Raw genomic sequence first — 15883 nt, 5'->3', positions numbered from 1 at the left:
CCTCTAAATGAACAGACAAAGAAGGGAGTTACTGTGAGCTGATGTGACTGATCCATTCCCAAGGGAAAACTGGACTGTTACTTCACAATGGAATAAGGAAGAGTATGTGTGGAATATAGGAGATCCCTTAGGGTGTTTCTTAGTATGACCATTATAAAGACCGATAGAAAACTACAACCACCCAATCCTAACAGGACTACTAACAGTCCAGAGCCTTCAGGAATGAAGGCTTTACAGCATCCTGCCAAGTAAAAAATCCTAATCAGCTGAAGTCCTTGCTGAAAGCAAAGACAATAAAGAATTAGGGAAGAAGACAGTTAAATAATACCAGCTATAAGGACTTTCCTAGTGGTCCAGTGGTAAAGACTCTGTGCTTCTACTACAGGAAGCATGGGTTCGATCCCTTGGGGAACTAAGATACCATAAGCCACATGGTGCAGCCAAAAATAAGAAAAAAATGAAACATCAGCTATAACTATATTACAGAAATGAAAACTGTAATTATCATGACCATTCCCTCATTTTGTTATAAACATGCTTGTGTGTACGTGTATCAAATACTTTTTTCTTCTCTTAGTCCCTCAGGTAGCATACAATGTATTACCTTTATATCACAGTATTTAAGTATTGCTAACTTTACATGACAGGATTTAAGTTACAGGCCATCAAGAAAAGTACACAGTAGCCAAAGAATTAATCTCCTCAAGGTAGGATTTAGTGCATTTTTGGTTACACACGAGATACAATGGTTGTACACACTTCTACCATGTTATGCAAAATTATGACCATGCTATTGTCTTCAAGATTATCTCAAAGACTGTTATCATGCTGAAGATTATGTATAATTTAAGGAGATGCATAAGGACCCCAAGCTAACAAGATGTGGACCTGGGATGTTAATTTCATGCATCAACTTGACTGGCTCACAGGGTGCCTAGATATTTGGTCAAACATTATTCTAGATGTTTCTGTGGGACGTTTTTGGAAGTGATTAACACATAAGTTGATCAAATGTAAAATAAGTTACCCTCCTTATCTTGGTCTTGTCCAATTAGTTAATGGCATTAATAAAATTAAAAGGCTGACCCTCCTCCAAATAAGAGAGAACTTCTCCAGCTGCCTGTCTTCTAACTGGAACACTGTTGTTGTTTTTTTTCCTTGCCTCTGGACTCAGACTGAATCATAACTCTTTCTGGGACTCAAACTCACTAGCCTTTAAACAGGAAGTACACCATCAGGTCTTCTGGGTCTCCAACTTGCCCACTGCAGATCTTGGGATTGTTATCTTTCATAATTGTGTAAGCTAACGCCTTATTTTTTAAAAAAAAAAAACCTTATACACACACATACGCACACACACACACAACCTAATGGTTCTGTTTCTCTGGAGAACCTTGACCAATTATTTCTCTATTATATTCAAACCAAAAACAATTAAACTGTACACGTGTTGAGGTAAACCACACTTTAGCACACTGAGCACAATGCACAACTCAACAGCAAAAGCTACATAGGCATGAGACAAGAATGAATAGTTTTCTACTTCTATTAACTAAAGTCTATTCTAGTGACTGTCTGTTACACTCAATGTTTGGGTTCGCCTCAAAACACCTATGCTGAAGCCCTAATCCATGTGTGGTGATATCTGAAGGTATGTAATTAGGGTGTGTTGATGTCATGATGGTGAAACCCTGGTGCAATAGGATTAGTTCCCTTGTATGAATAGATATCAGAGAGGAGACAGTCATGTCTCTACTTCATGAGATCCTGAATTGGTCAGGCCATGGTCAGGAAGGAGCCCAGCACATCCAAGTACCTCGCTGGGGACATGCATATCCATGCCTCAAGAACCAGGTCTACAGACTTCAGTTTTGGCTGCAAAATGTGAAATGGCTCCTAGGATTTCATTCCAGTCCATTTCAATCACAGTCCACAAACCAGTCCTGCCCATCCAGGGACTCAATTAGTGAACAGACAGTAGCCTTCTTAGGTACCTGATAGGAGTTCCATCCATCCATGCAATTGGTAATAGGCCTGCTGTTTCAGGACCCAACTGTGGACCATGTCTTGGGGGCTACCTCCTGAAAAGCGCAGTTCAGTATACCCAGGGACCAGTTAGCACCCATACCCTACCAAGTTCCTGATAAAAAGTTCACCAACCATAGGTCCCACTGCATATCTAGAGACAGATTTGAAACCAGCTCCAAACCAAGTAGACTAAGATTCCAGAGATAATCCCATCTGCACACAAAACAGACAGGAGGTCTTTACCAGCTGAAACCTTTCTGTAAAGATTGGAAGAGGTGTTTACCCCCTTCAAATACACAAACACCAATGCAAGGCTACATGGAAAAATCAAGCAAATATGACATCACCAAAGGAAACTAATAAAGTTCCAATAAAAGGAAAAAAAAAACTTATAGTAGATGCACAAAAGATAAAGAGAAAAGAATTAAAGCATGCACTACAATAAAATATATCAAAAGACAGAAAGGGAGGAACAAAAAAACTACAAAACAGGCAACAAACATTTAACAAAATGACAGTTAAATAAGTCTTTACCTATCAATAGTTACTTTAAACATAAATGAACTAAATTCCTAAAACAAAAGACACAAAGTGATTGAATGTATTAAAAAAAAAGAAAAAAGATCTAACAATATGTTGCCCACAAGAGATTCACTTTAACTTTAACCATATGCACCAGTTGAAAGTAGAGATGGAAAAAGATATTCCATGCAAATAGTAACCAAAAGAGAACAGAAGTAGCAACAATTGTATCACATATAATACACTTTCAGACAAAATCAATCACAAGAGACAAAGAAGGTTACTATATACTAATAAAGCGGTCAGTTCATCAAGAGTATATAACAATTACATGCACCCTATATTGGAGCATCTAATATTTAATCCAAATAATAACAGAATTGAAGGGAGAAATAAATAGACAGCAATACAATAACAGTATAGGGGACTTCAGTTTCAATATTGGATGGATGATGCATACAGAAATGTAATAAGGAAACAGACCTGAAGAACACTATAGACCAAAAGATATATACAGAATATGTCACACAACAGCAGCAGAATATATATTTTTCTTAAGCACACACAGAACATTCCATGTCATAAACCATATGCTGGGCCACAAAGCAAGGCTTAAGAAGATCAAAATCCTATCTGGTTTCTTTTTCAACCACAGTAGTATAACTAGTGGAAAACTGGAAAATTCACAAAACTGAAAATTAAACAACACACTCCTGAACAACCAGTCCTGCCATTTGCAACAATATGGATGGATCTTCAGAGCATTCAGACTAAGAGAAATAAGTCTGATGGAGAAAGATTAATTCCATAGGATCTCACTTATATATGGATTTTTTAAAAAACTGAACTCAGAGAATGGAAGGGTGGTTGCCAGGAAATGGGAGAAATGGAGAGATGTTGGTCAAAAGGTATAAACTTTCAATTATAAGATGAATAAGTTCTGGGGACCTAATATTCAGCATGGTGATTACAGTTAGCAATACTGTATTATATTCTTGAAAGTTGGTAAGAGTAAATCTTAAAATGTTCTCACCCAAAAAAAATGTATGCAAGGTGACAGATGTGTTAACTAACTTTACTGTGCTAATTATTTCACAATATATATCAAATCATCACATGGTACAGCTCCAACTTACAAAATGTTACTTATCAGTTGTATTTTAATAAAGCTGGGCTTGGCTGCAGGGGAGGTGGCGAGGGATGACAACAGTGGAAAACCAAGATGAAAGATACAGTAAAAAAAAAAACCGCAGGAACATTATCTGAGATTCTGGGGTTCCAAAGCTCTGTATTTGATTCTGTGATTTGAATCAGTAAATTTCCTGCTATGATTTAATTCAGACTTAGCTGAGTTTCTGTGAAATTTAAGAGTACTGACTAAAATTCACAGAGTAAATTTTCATCAGTTAAAAAAGCATAAGTGGACAGCTTCAGAAATATAGAAGTATATTCAAGAGCACAAAGACTGAGAAATAAATCTACATTACCAGTGTTTGCTCCAGGGTTGTAAAGACAATTTAATGTCAAGGAATTTATCAACGTAACTCAGTACATGAACAAGTCAAAGGAAAATATGTAGTGATTATTTAAACAGCTATTGGAAAATACTTATAAAATTTTAAAACTATTTGTTCTTTTCTTCTTACTAATTACAACTAAAAGGATTCTCCATTAAATGAAAAACATTATCTATCCCAAGTCAACAGTCAAAATCACATATAACCCTGAAAGACTGTACATATTCCCAGTCAAGTTAGGGAAAAGACAAAGTACACTATCATGATTATTATTTAAAATTATCCTGCAAGTTTTACCATTGCAATTACACAGGAAAAAAATTCAAATTGTAAGTATCAGAAAGGAAATCAACTTTCTATCATTTACAGATAACAGCTTACCTAAAAAATTCTAATACAATAATATGTAACACTAAGCGTATGGCTGGTGACAAAGTAAATATATACAAATGAATATATTTTTCTGAATATCAATAATAGCCAATAAAAATATAAACAAAATAGCTTCTCTTACCAATAAAAACAAATTAAAAATGTAACGTAACAAATTAGAAAACATAATAAATCTGTGTTATTCATAATAGCAATCAAAATATAAAATACCTAGGAATAACAAAAAAATGAAAAGGAGCTTTATAACTAAAGCTTTAAAATACAACCCCCAAGAAATTGAGAGACATACCATGTTCTTCTATGAGAAGACTGAATAATGTAAAGATGTCACTTTTCCCCATTACAAATTTATAAATCTGATTTGATCCCAACCAAAATTCCAAAGCGCTTTTATTTTTAATTTTTTTTTGGCACCTTGACAAAATGATCTCAAGTTCATCTGTAATAATAAATGAATATTAATAGCGAAGAAAACTATGAAAAAAGAATGAAGGGGCATTTATAAAACCAAATATTAAAAATACATTATAAAACTGATAAAAACTAAAAGAAGTCAATACTGACATATGAGTAGTCAGAGCAATCAGTGGACATGATGTGAAAAAGCAGAAACCAAGCCCAAGTATATATAAAAATTTAATAAGCAATTTAAATAAGATTTTAAATTAAAAGAGATTATACTTGAGGTGTAGGCAAATAACAAATCATTCTAAAAAAGTAACAATAGAAGTCAGCATACAGTCATCATCTCTAAATGAATAAAATGATAAAAAGAAAAAAAGAATGCCAACCTCATACTATACACTCAAACTGGACTAAAGAGATAAGCATTTCAAAAAATTTTAATGTCCTAGAAAATAATTCTCTGATACTACACTAAGAAAAGTCTTTAAAATTTGAAAGTAAAGTCAGACTTTCTTTACTTTTCCTTTCTTAAAGGAAAAGAATAATAGATTTGTTTATATGAAAAAGTAAACATGGAAAAAAATACTAAAATCAAAAGAAAGAGGCAAGTAACAAACTGGGCAAATAAATTTTTGAAATGTATTATATTAAGTTTTATATGACATAAGTTATAGCTCTTTAAAAATTGATAAGAAAAACACACCATTTTTTAAATAAGCAAAGAATATTAACAAGCAAATCACAAAAGAAGGAATAAATATATGGAGACTAAAAAATTTAATGTCACTAGCAGTCAAGAAAGAGCAAAATAAAAAGAAAATAACCAATGAAAGTTTAAAAACAATAGTACCTAATCCTGATTACAATATAGAGAATTGAAACACTAACTATTGAAAACTGCTCAGAAAGTAAACAGGGAAAAACTTTTCTACAGAGAAATTTGGTAAAACTATATATAAAACCTTAAACATATGTACCCCAATAGGTTAGTCTTTAACCTCAGAAAACCACCAGGATGTTGTGAAATTTCTTATAAAGTCCTTTACCTCAACATTGTTTATACTAACCTCAGCAGCTGAGTTAATGGCATGGCAAAGTGAAAGTCGCTCAGTCATGTCCGACTCTTTGCCACCCCATGGCTATAGTCCACAGAATTCTCTAGGCCAGAATACTGGAGTGGGTAGCCTTTCTCTTCTGCAGGGGATCTTCCCAACCCAGGGACACAAGCCAGGTCTCCTGCATTGCAGGTGGATTCTTTACCAGCTGAGCCACAAGGGAAGCCCATGGCAAAGGCAGACACAAAAACACAAGGGTCTTTTTGTAAGAATGAGGGACAACAGAATGCAAATTGAAAACTTGGTAGAAACTGAGGTAACCTGAAGGTCTCTGTCTTTTTCATGTGTCCCATGGTCCCATAATCAGTCAATTGTGTTCTCTCTTTCCTCCTCTGTTCTCCTATGAGTTGGTTTCTTTAACTTGTTCAACAATCCTGCACCCTTAGATCTATCCTATATAGCTTAAGCTTGCTATCACCCTTCTAGCCCTACTCCTACATTATGGCATCTCTCAGAGACTTCTCAGTTTCAGCTCTACTCTCAACTGCCTTTCTTTACTTATGTATTCCCCGCACAAATGGAATTAGGCCTAGCTCATCTTATCCAGAACCACTGGTAGTAACTCAGCAGCTAACTCTTGGCTTACATCTGATCCAAACAGCTGTCATCAGAATAGTAGGAAGCGTGGGGAGGACAAGCATTACAATATTTTTAGTACAGTCACATACACACGTACACACATACATACACACACACACTCCTGAAAATACCCTAAATATCCCAGCAAGTAGTACCCTGGCTAATAAACTACAGCACATTGAAAGGGGGGTAGGGGAGGTGCCCAGTATATTACAACATAGAAACAACAGGTTATAATACCTGACTTTAAGGAAGAAATCAGAATAACAGAATTATAGCTTCTTTTTATAGATATTTCTTTAATGAAATTGTGGAAACTATCATATTAGGTGCAGATAATGAATATTCCAACTCAGTGACCATTATAAAAATTGATCATTTCCATAGTTAAAGAAAGCATTATATGAAACTAACACAACTGTAAATCAACTATATTCCAATAAAAATTTTAAATGAAAAGAAAGCTTTATATGGCTATAAATCATCAGGAGGTATAGCCATTCTTAATTTTATTCTTGGTGGCTTTCTGTTTTTCCAAATCTCCACAATGAGTAGAGATTTCTTTTATAACCAGAAAAGAACCACTCACTTTGTATAATGATTTTATTTTTAATTTTTAAATTTTTTCTTTGTTTTCAAAAACATTTTTATTACCTTTCCAACATCACATCTGGTGCCTTCGTTCACCATACCAGGATCTGGAACATCGGATCCAAGCTGGAAGTCCACACCCCAGCACTTGGTACCTTTTCCAGGAGTCTGAATGATAGCAGGCACAACTCCGAATACAGGCAATTGTTGTACATTCTCACACTGAAGCTTTCCACACAAAGCATTCCTGGAAAGAAAGAGAAATAATGCAAACTGCAATGCATCTGGTGTAGATACAAAAGAAAAATTATATATTTTTGTACAGAGAGTTTATTTCTATTTAGCTGAAGGAAATCTCAACAGAGAAAGTGTGTGACAGCAACAGAGATCAAAGTAGCTCTCTTTAAATATGGCAAAGAGAAGAGGTAAGTGCATGTAAAGACGCAAATTCCTAGGGTACCAGGGATGGTGATGCCGACACCTAAGAATCCCTCTTCACTATCTGCTTAGGGCTCAAAAAAGTCTAACTAATGTAGTTGCTTTTAAATGTGATATAATTTTATAAATACTTTTACACTGAAAATAACAGAACTATACAGAAATTCAATGGTGTCTCTTTATTGAGTTATAATAAAGAGGAGTCAGATTTTGTAATGTTAAACAAGCTTGAAGGAACTCAATCGCTCTTCACCTGGCTAACTCTTACTTACTGACTCAATTCATTAGTTCATTAATTCACTAATTCAGTATTAGAACTCTACAAAGACCTCATTGACTATAATTCCTATTACCAAGGGTGTGTGAGTTAATGTTCTTCCTATATCCCTTCATGATACATTAAGTATCCCTAATATCAACTCTTAAGATGCCGCACTGAAATTTCCTTTTTAATTGCCTGTCTTTTGATCTAAGCACCTACCCTATTAAATCTCCCCTATGATATCACGACCAAGTCATTGTAGGATATGATTTTTCAATTCCTCTAATTCATCACCTCCTAAATATTCTCACACTATCATAACATTCTTTTATTTCCTGAGTTAACATCTTTCTCTCTGTAACTTTTCCTCATTGGTCCCAGATGGTCAACATGAGATCACACAGATAATATCTTTTCTTTCCTCTACATGGCAAACTTTTAGGACAATTGTCATGCAGGTCCGAATGACTTACTTCACCAGGGAAATATTCTACAATTATTTCTCATGCAACAAGGAAGCTCCCCTCTTAAGTATGTTCCAGTTTGTCTCACTACCTATCAAGCACAGTGCTCGGAGTGAAACAGGAAACTTCAGTTACAGTCTGATAAAGAACAAGATGAACTGTCATTTACTTCACTGAGATATTATACTTCTATGAAACCGAGGATGACAGTAGCTCTTATGGAAACTACATTATATTACTGATGTCCTTCAATTTATCCTAAGCTAAAACCTCTATTTGCTTTTTGCACATGCTGCTATTAAGCCTGCTCTTCCTTCCATGCTGCACTTAAGAGTTAAGTTCTTCTATCCCAACTTGACATTTATTCTTTTTTTTAATTAATTAATTTATTTGGCTGCACCAGGTCTCAGATGCAGCACTTGGGATCTTTAATTCTGGTATGCAGTATCTAGTTCCCTGACCAAGGATTGAACCCAGGCCCCCTGCATTGACAGCAGAGAGTCTTAGCCACTGGACCACCAGGGAAGTCCCTATATTCATTCCTATGTCACCATTTACTTACGAGGCAACCTGAGTGAAATGCTTAAACTTTCTGAATTTCAGTTTCTTCATCTGAAAAACAAGAGCTAAATAATGATGTCTATGTCACATGCAAGCATGCATGCTAAGTTGCTTCAGTCGTGCCCAACTCTTTGCAACCCTATGAACTATGTAGCCTGCCAGGCTTCTCAGACCATGAAAGCATCCAGGCAAGAATACTGGAGTGGGTTGCCATGCCCTTCTTCAGGGGATCTTCCCGACCCAGGGATCAAACCCAGGTCTCCTGCACTGGAGGCATATTCTTCACCATCTGAGCCACCAGGGAAGCCCCAATGTCACATAGTTAGTTGAAATTAGTTATGAAAACCTCTAAAACAAAGCATAGAATAAAACAGATCTCGGTTAGCATCTGTTCAGTTCAGTCCAGTTCAGTCGCTCAGTCGTGTCCGACTCTTTGCAACCCCATGAATCGTAGCACGCCAGGCCTCCCTGTCCATCACCATGATGCCATCCAGCCATCTCATCCTCTGTCATCCCCTTCTCCTCCTGCCCCCAATCCATCCCAGCATCAAGTCTTTTCCAATGAGTCAACTCTTCACATGAGGTGGCCAAAGTATTGGAGCTTCAGCTTTAGCATCATTCCTTCCAAAGAAATCCCAGGGCTGATCTCCTTCAGAATGGACTGGTTGGATCTATTGGACCTACCAAAATCCATTTTTCTATAATGTTCTCAATGTCTCATGTATAGTCTTGGTGACATATTAAAAAGAAAATGGCTGATTCATGTTGAGGTTTAGTAAAAAACAACAAAATTCTGTAAAGCAATTATCCTTCAATAAAAAATAAATTTTTTAAAAAAGAAAAATAAATACTCAATGTATTTTTTAAAATTGATCACAAATCATTAAAAGGATAGTAACTTCAACAGAAAATAGCAAAGACGCAAATATGCAATTCCCAAAATAAAAAATGCAAACAGCCAATAAAGCTAAGAGATGCTTACTGTTATATTCATTTAAATATTATATCGCAAGCACCAATAGAAAAACTGCTTCAGGCAAATAGTCATATAAGCAAATAAAATATTTATGTGACAAATACTGCCAAAAAAAAAAGTCTAACGTAGAGATTTTGGTAATAATAAAAGATTCAGTTCCTTCAGAAGACATATAACAATCCTAAATGTGTATGCACCTAATAATATAAGCACCAAAGAACACACTTTAAAACACATACAAGAAGAATATACAGAACTAAAAGAAGTAGACAACTTCATAATCATAGCTGGAGATCTGCACATATCCCTCTCAGAAACTGAAGGGGAAACAAATAAATACGCACATACACCCAGAATACAGAAGATTTGAATATGACAATTAATTAACTTGACATGTATGGAACAATATATCCAACAGCAGCAGAATACTCTGCTTTTTAATTGACATGGAACATTGACCAAAATAGACCATATGCTGGACAGTAATTCACATCCCAACAAATCGAAAAGAACTGAAATCATACAAAGTATGTTCTCAATGGAAGTAAACTAGAAACCAAAAACAAACAGAAAACCAGAATACTCCCAAATCCTTGGAAATTAGCAATACATTTTTAATAACTCATGAGTCAAAGGAGAAATCACAATGTAACTGAGAAAATATTAAGAAGTGAACAATAAGGAAAACACAATATATCAAATTCAATGAAAAAGAAGCATGCAACTTTTTAACCCAGTCACCCTTCCTTTAACTTTCAAATTGCTACTTTTCTCATTTTGATTTAGCCTAATTATGTTAGTCAAGATGGATCAAACTCCCCAAAGTGCAGGAAAGAGTCTTCCTTGGTTTTTCTTAAACATCATAAAAGAATCTTGAAAGTGCTGTGCTTATGACTGGTTTTGTATCTGACTTCCCCTTTATCTAGAAAATTACCTATTACAGCATCTATTTTATTCTAAAGCAGTATCATTTTTAAAAGATTGTTCTTGCTAAGGCAATAGTAAGGCAATAAAGCCTTCCCATGCAATTTAAATATACAAAAAAATTCCCTAGAAAAAGAGTGCTACAACTAGTTTTGAGACTACTCAAGATAGTCATATACTTTCTTATTTTTCTAACTTCTTTCAACCTACTCTGCTTTTTATATCAAGAAAGATATATTGCAAATACTCCATGAAATAGTTTCTATGAATAACTAATTTGTAAAGAATTAGAACAACATAAATTGACTAATTTTTTCCAAAAGCACATGGCAGTAAGCACTTCTATAAGAGGGACATCTGACCCTGTGAAGGAAGTTGAGGAAGTCTTAGTTCAGTTCAGTTCAGTTGCTCAGTCATGTCCGACTCTTTGCAACCCCATGAACCGCAGCATGCCAGGCCTCTCTGTCCATCACCAACTACCAGAGTCCACCGAAAACCATGTCCATTGAGTCGGTGATGCCATCCAACCATCTCATCCTCTGTCATCCCCTTCTCCTGCCCTCAATCTTTCCCAGGATCAGGGTGTTTTCCAACAAGTCAACTCTTCGCATCAGGTGGTCAAAGTATTGGCATTTCAGCTTCAACATCAGTCCTTCCAATGAACACCCAGGACTAATCTCCTTTAGGATGGACTGGTTGGATCTCCTTGCAGTCCAAGGGACTCTCAAGAGTCTTCTCCAACACCACAGTTCAAAAGCATCAGTTCTTTGGCGCTCAGCTTTCTTCACAGTCCAACTCTCACATCCATACATGACCACAGGAAAAAGCATAGCCTTGACTAGACAGACCTTTGTTGGCAAAGTAATGTCTCTGCTTTTTAACATGTTGTCTAGGTTGGTCATAACTTTCCTTCCAAGGAGTAAACGTCTTTTAATTTCATGGCTGCAATCACCATCTACAGTGATTTTGGAGCCCAGAAAAATAAAGTCAGCCACTGTTTCCACTGTTTCCCCATCTATTTCCTATGAAGTGATGGGACCAGATGCCATGGTCTTAGTTTTCTGAATGTTAAGCTTTAATCCAACTTTTTCACTCTCCTCTTTCACATTCATCAAGAGATTCTTTAGTTCTTCTTCACTTTCTGCCATAAGGGTGTGTCATCTGCATATCTGAGGTTATTGATATTTCTCCCGGCAATCTTGATTCCAGCTTGTGCTTCATCCAGCCCAGTGTTTCTCATGATATACTCTGCATATAAGTTAAATAAGCAGGGTGACAATATATAGCCTTAACATACTCCTTTTCCTATTTGGAACCAGTCTGTTGTTCCATGTCCAGTTCTAACTGTTGCTTCCTGGCCTGCATACAGGTTTCTCAAGAGGCAGGTCAGGTGGTCTGGTATTCCCATCTCTTGCAGAATTTTCCACAGTTCATTGTGATCCACACAGTCAAAGGCTTGGGCATAGTCAATAAAGCAGGAATAGATGTTTTTCTGGAACTCTCTTGCTTTTCTGATGATCCAGCAGATGTTGGCAATTTGATTTCTGGTTCCTCTGCCTTTCTAAATCCAGCTTGAATATCTGGAAGTTCACAGTTCACGTATTGCTGAAGCCTGGCTTGGAGAATTTTAAGCATTACTTTACTAGTGTGTGAGATGAGTACAATTGTGCAGTAGTTTGAGCATTCTTTGGCATTGCGTTTCTTTGGGATTGGAATGAAAACTGATCTTTTCCAGTCCTGTGGCCACTGCTGAGTTTTCCAAATTTGCTGCCATATTGAGTGCAGCACTTTGACACCATCATCTTTCAGGATTTGAAAAAGCTCAACTGGAATTCCATCACCTCCACTAGCTTTGTTGGTAGTGGTGCTTCCTAAGGCCCACTTGACTTCACATTCCAAGATGTCTGGCTCTAGGTGAGTGATCACATCATCAAGAATATGCGTCGTGAAGATCTTTTTTGTACAGTTCTTCTGTGCATTCTTGCTACCTCTTCTTAATATTTTCTGCTTCTATTAGGTCCATACCATTTCTGTCCTTATTGAGCCCATCTTTGCATGAAATGTTCCCTTGGTATCTCTAATTTTCTTGAAGAGATCTCTAGTCTTTCCCATTCTATTGTTTGCCTCTATTTCTTTGCACTGATCGCTGAGGAAGGCTTTCTTATCTCTCCTTGCTATTCTTCTATCTTAAAGGAGTTAGTTAAAATGAGACCTGGCAGACACAGAAGAGCAAACTATGCAGAAGGCACAGCACATGCCCAGGCCCTGTTGCAAAGGGCCAGATCAGCAGAGTGGGGATATTTCTCAACATTTAATGGCTCAGTAGAGAAAGATGAGTCTACAAATAAATACATTAAAGAAGCATCGAGAAACAGAGAAAAATACTAGAAGAGCATTCCACACAAAAGCCAACGAAAGGGGCTTCTTCAAGGAGAAAATGGTCAACATAGATGAATGCTACTGAAAGGGCCAGAAGCTTGAAGACCTAAAGATACTCTGTTAGATTTAGGAACAAGGAAGTCATGGTTGTTATTTCTTCTTCATCAGCATTGTTTTACCTCAGTGGCTTCGCTATTAACTAACAGAGTAGGAGGTGAAGTGGGTAGAAGAGAAGCACAGCATTATATATTTAATTTTTTTGGCTTTTTATAACCATTTTTAGAATAAAAATATGAATATTACAAAAAACAAAATAATTGATAGAGAATGTTAGCACTGCAACAGATATAATACAATCTAGTGAGTTTCCAGCTCATTCACTAGAGCCCCATGGCTTCATGGTCAAAACCTCTGGGTAAACCTCAGCTGGTAGGAATTTCCTGCCCTCACATCCACCAGAAGAGCTCCATTCAGAATGATTTATATATTTACATACCTACACATATCTATCTGTGTATCTGGAAAGCACAGTATTATAGACTAATTCCAATTTTATAAAATTAACGTTAGTGTGTGTGTGTACAGTGCACAGAATCAAAATAAAGGAAGACGTACATACACTGAAATTAGTGGACATACATAGAAAGAGAGATCATGATAACTTTTCTCTTGTTTATAACTCTGCAATATTATTTTTCACAATGTGCAAATGTTATAGAAACAAAAAAGTTTTCTAATTAATCACTTTAAAATTATATAGAGCCAGAAGAAAATTATGAAGTTCTGAATTAATTCTGCAGATACCTTTATATATGGGTTTAGCAGCAAAATCTTTCAACAAAAGGGAAAAGAAGAAGAATGTTTATTTGAGGTTCTCACTATAGAACAAGGATAAACAAAAGTGACATTATAAAAAACATTACATTTTAGACAGGTAATGTCAAAAGCTATGAATTATTTTACCATTCATATTCAGTCTCTCTGAAGCCATGTTTTACAAAATTGTAAGTCTGAAAAGTTATATATTTAAGGAGGAGAAAACAGCCACAAGGAGCTATAAAACTTCCTACAGATGACTGATATCACATTCTTTCATGTGCTTTTCTTATTTTTTTTTTTTTGCCTCCACTTACCCAATGGCACACTTCTTGTATTCATTGCCAGAGAAACCACAATTGCCAAATCTGTCTCCTTTGGAATTCACATCAATGAAACATTCCTTCGGGGCAGCCTTGGCTTCTGTAACATCAAAAAAAAAATTTTTTTTTTAATACCTGAAACTAACACAACATTGTAAATCAACTATACTCCAATAAAATTTTTAAAATTTTTTTAATGTTTTTAAGACTTGGCAATTTAATTCAGAAATAAAAGCATTCGCCGCAACAGTCCATATCCCTGGATAAACTGCCTCAACAACTATGAAAAGATTTCAGAACCTACAGGTGAAACATTTTGCTCCACATTTATAATTAACAACAAAATGTAAAGATAAAGCCTGGTTGGTACTTACATGTTAGCATGGACTCGAACACTCAAGTCCTCAAAGAAGTGTCATTAAAGAAGATGAAATTATACATAAGTCAAAAACCATGCACAGTATGGCAGCACTTTCAGTCTACTTATTCTCACTGTTCTCACAGCTCCACTGCACCCCTGGTTAGATCAGGCTGGGGAGGGTTGGTAAAAACACTGCCAGCTATTATTTTTTCACACAGGGATCAAAGCTGCATCTCTTACATTGGCAAGTGGATTCTTTACCACTGAGCTACCAGGGCAGCCCAATTTACCATATATGGAAGCTTAATTTAGGTATTAATTACACTGACAAACAGCCATGACACTGTCAAAGTATCAATCCATTCTTGTTTTCTTGTATTTTATATATGTATTCTTTGATGCTCAACTTTGCCGCTTATATATATTCCTAAAAATATTTTACTTGGAAATATTTTGCAGCCAAAATGGCAGTATTTTCCAAATAATGATGGAAATTCATGTGTCTATATTACACACCTGGTACAATATTGTTCAGCTTCAAAGAAAATGGACATGCAGTGAAAGAAGATGGAATAAAAAAGAGGCAGAGGATGAAGTAATCTGAAAATGGATGCAGAATACTTGCCCAGGATAAATGTCACATGGCAATAACTCTAGCAAAACACACATGTTCACATTTATATAAGAAAATGCAGCTAAATTAACAACAACCCCCCATCTGTAATTACTTATTTTGGTCTGCAATAACCTACTCATCAGGGCTTCCCCTGTGACTCAGCAGTAAAGAATTCACCTGCAATTCAGAAGATGCAGAGACACGGGCTTGATCCATGGGTTGAGAAGATTCCCTGGAGGAGGAAATGGCAACCCACCCCAGTATTCTTGCCTAGAGAATCCCATGGACAGAGGAGCCCGCTGGACTACCATCCATGGGGTTGCAAAAGAGTTGGACACAACTGAGTGACTAGACAGCAACAAAACTGCCCATTAGTGCAAAATATTGGTTTGACCAAAAAGTTTGTTCAGGTTTCTCCGTAACAGAGAAGAACCAATTAACTTTTTGGACAAACCAATATATCAGAGGGCTTCCCTGGTGTTCAGATGGTAAAGAATCCGCCTGCAATGCAGGAGACCTGGGTTTGATCCCTGAGTTGGGAAGGTCCCCTGGAGGAGGGCATGGCAACCCACTCCAGTATTCTTGCCTGGAAAATTCCATGGACATAGGAGCC

The 15883-nt window shown here is 36.3% G+C and overlaps 1 protein-coding gene across 1 annotated transcript in view; it reads right to left on the bottom strand.

Moving 5' to 3' along the window:
• ADAM9 (ADAM metallopeptidase domain 9) overlaps positions 1 to 15883 on the bottom strand; it is a 95767-nt gene that overhangs the window by 19258 nt on the left and 60626 nt on the right. The window contains exons 15-16 of the mRNA XM_052661461.1: positions 14288 to 14393; positions 7214 to 7397 (exon numbers count right to left, since the gene is read on the bottom strand). Of these exons, the coding sequence (XP_052517421.1) occupies positions 7214 to 7397; positions 14288 to 14393 (290 nt within the window). The remainder of the gene's footprint in view (positions 1 to 7213; positions 7398 to 14287; positions 14394 to 15883) is intronic.

The sequence above is a fragment of the Budorcas taxicolor genome, chromosome 24 (genome assembly GCF_023091745.1).
Source record: "Budorcas taxicolor isolate Tak-1 chromosome 24, Takin1.1, whole genome shotgun sequence".
NCBI classification, from domain to species: Eukaryota; Metazoa; Chordata; class Mammalia; order Artiodactyla; family Bovidae; genus Budorcas; species Budorcas taxicolor.
This window is presented reverse-complemented; position numbering and strand designations above follow the sequence as displayed.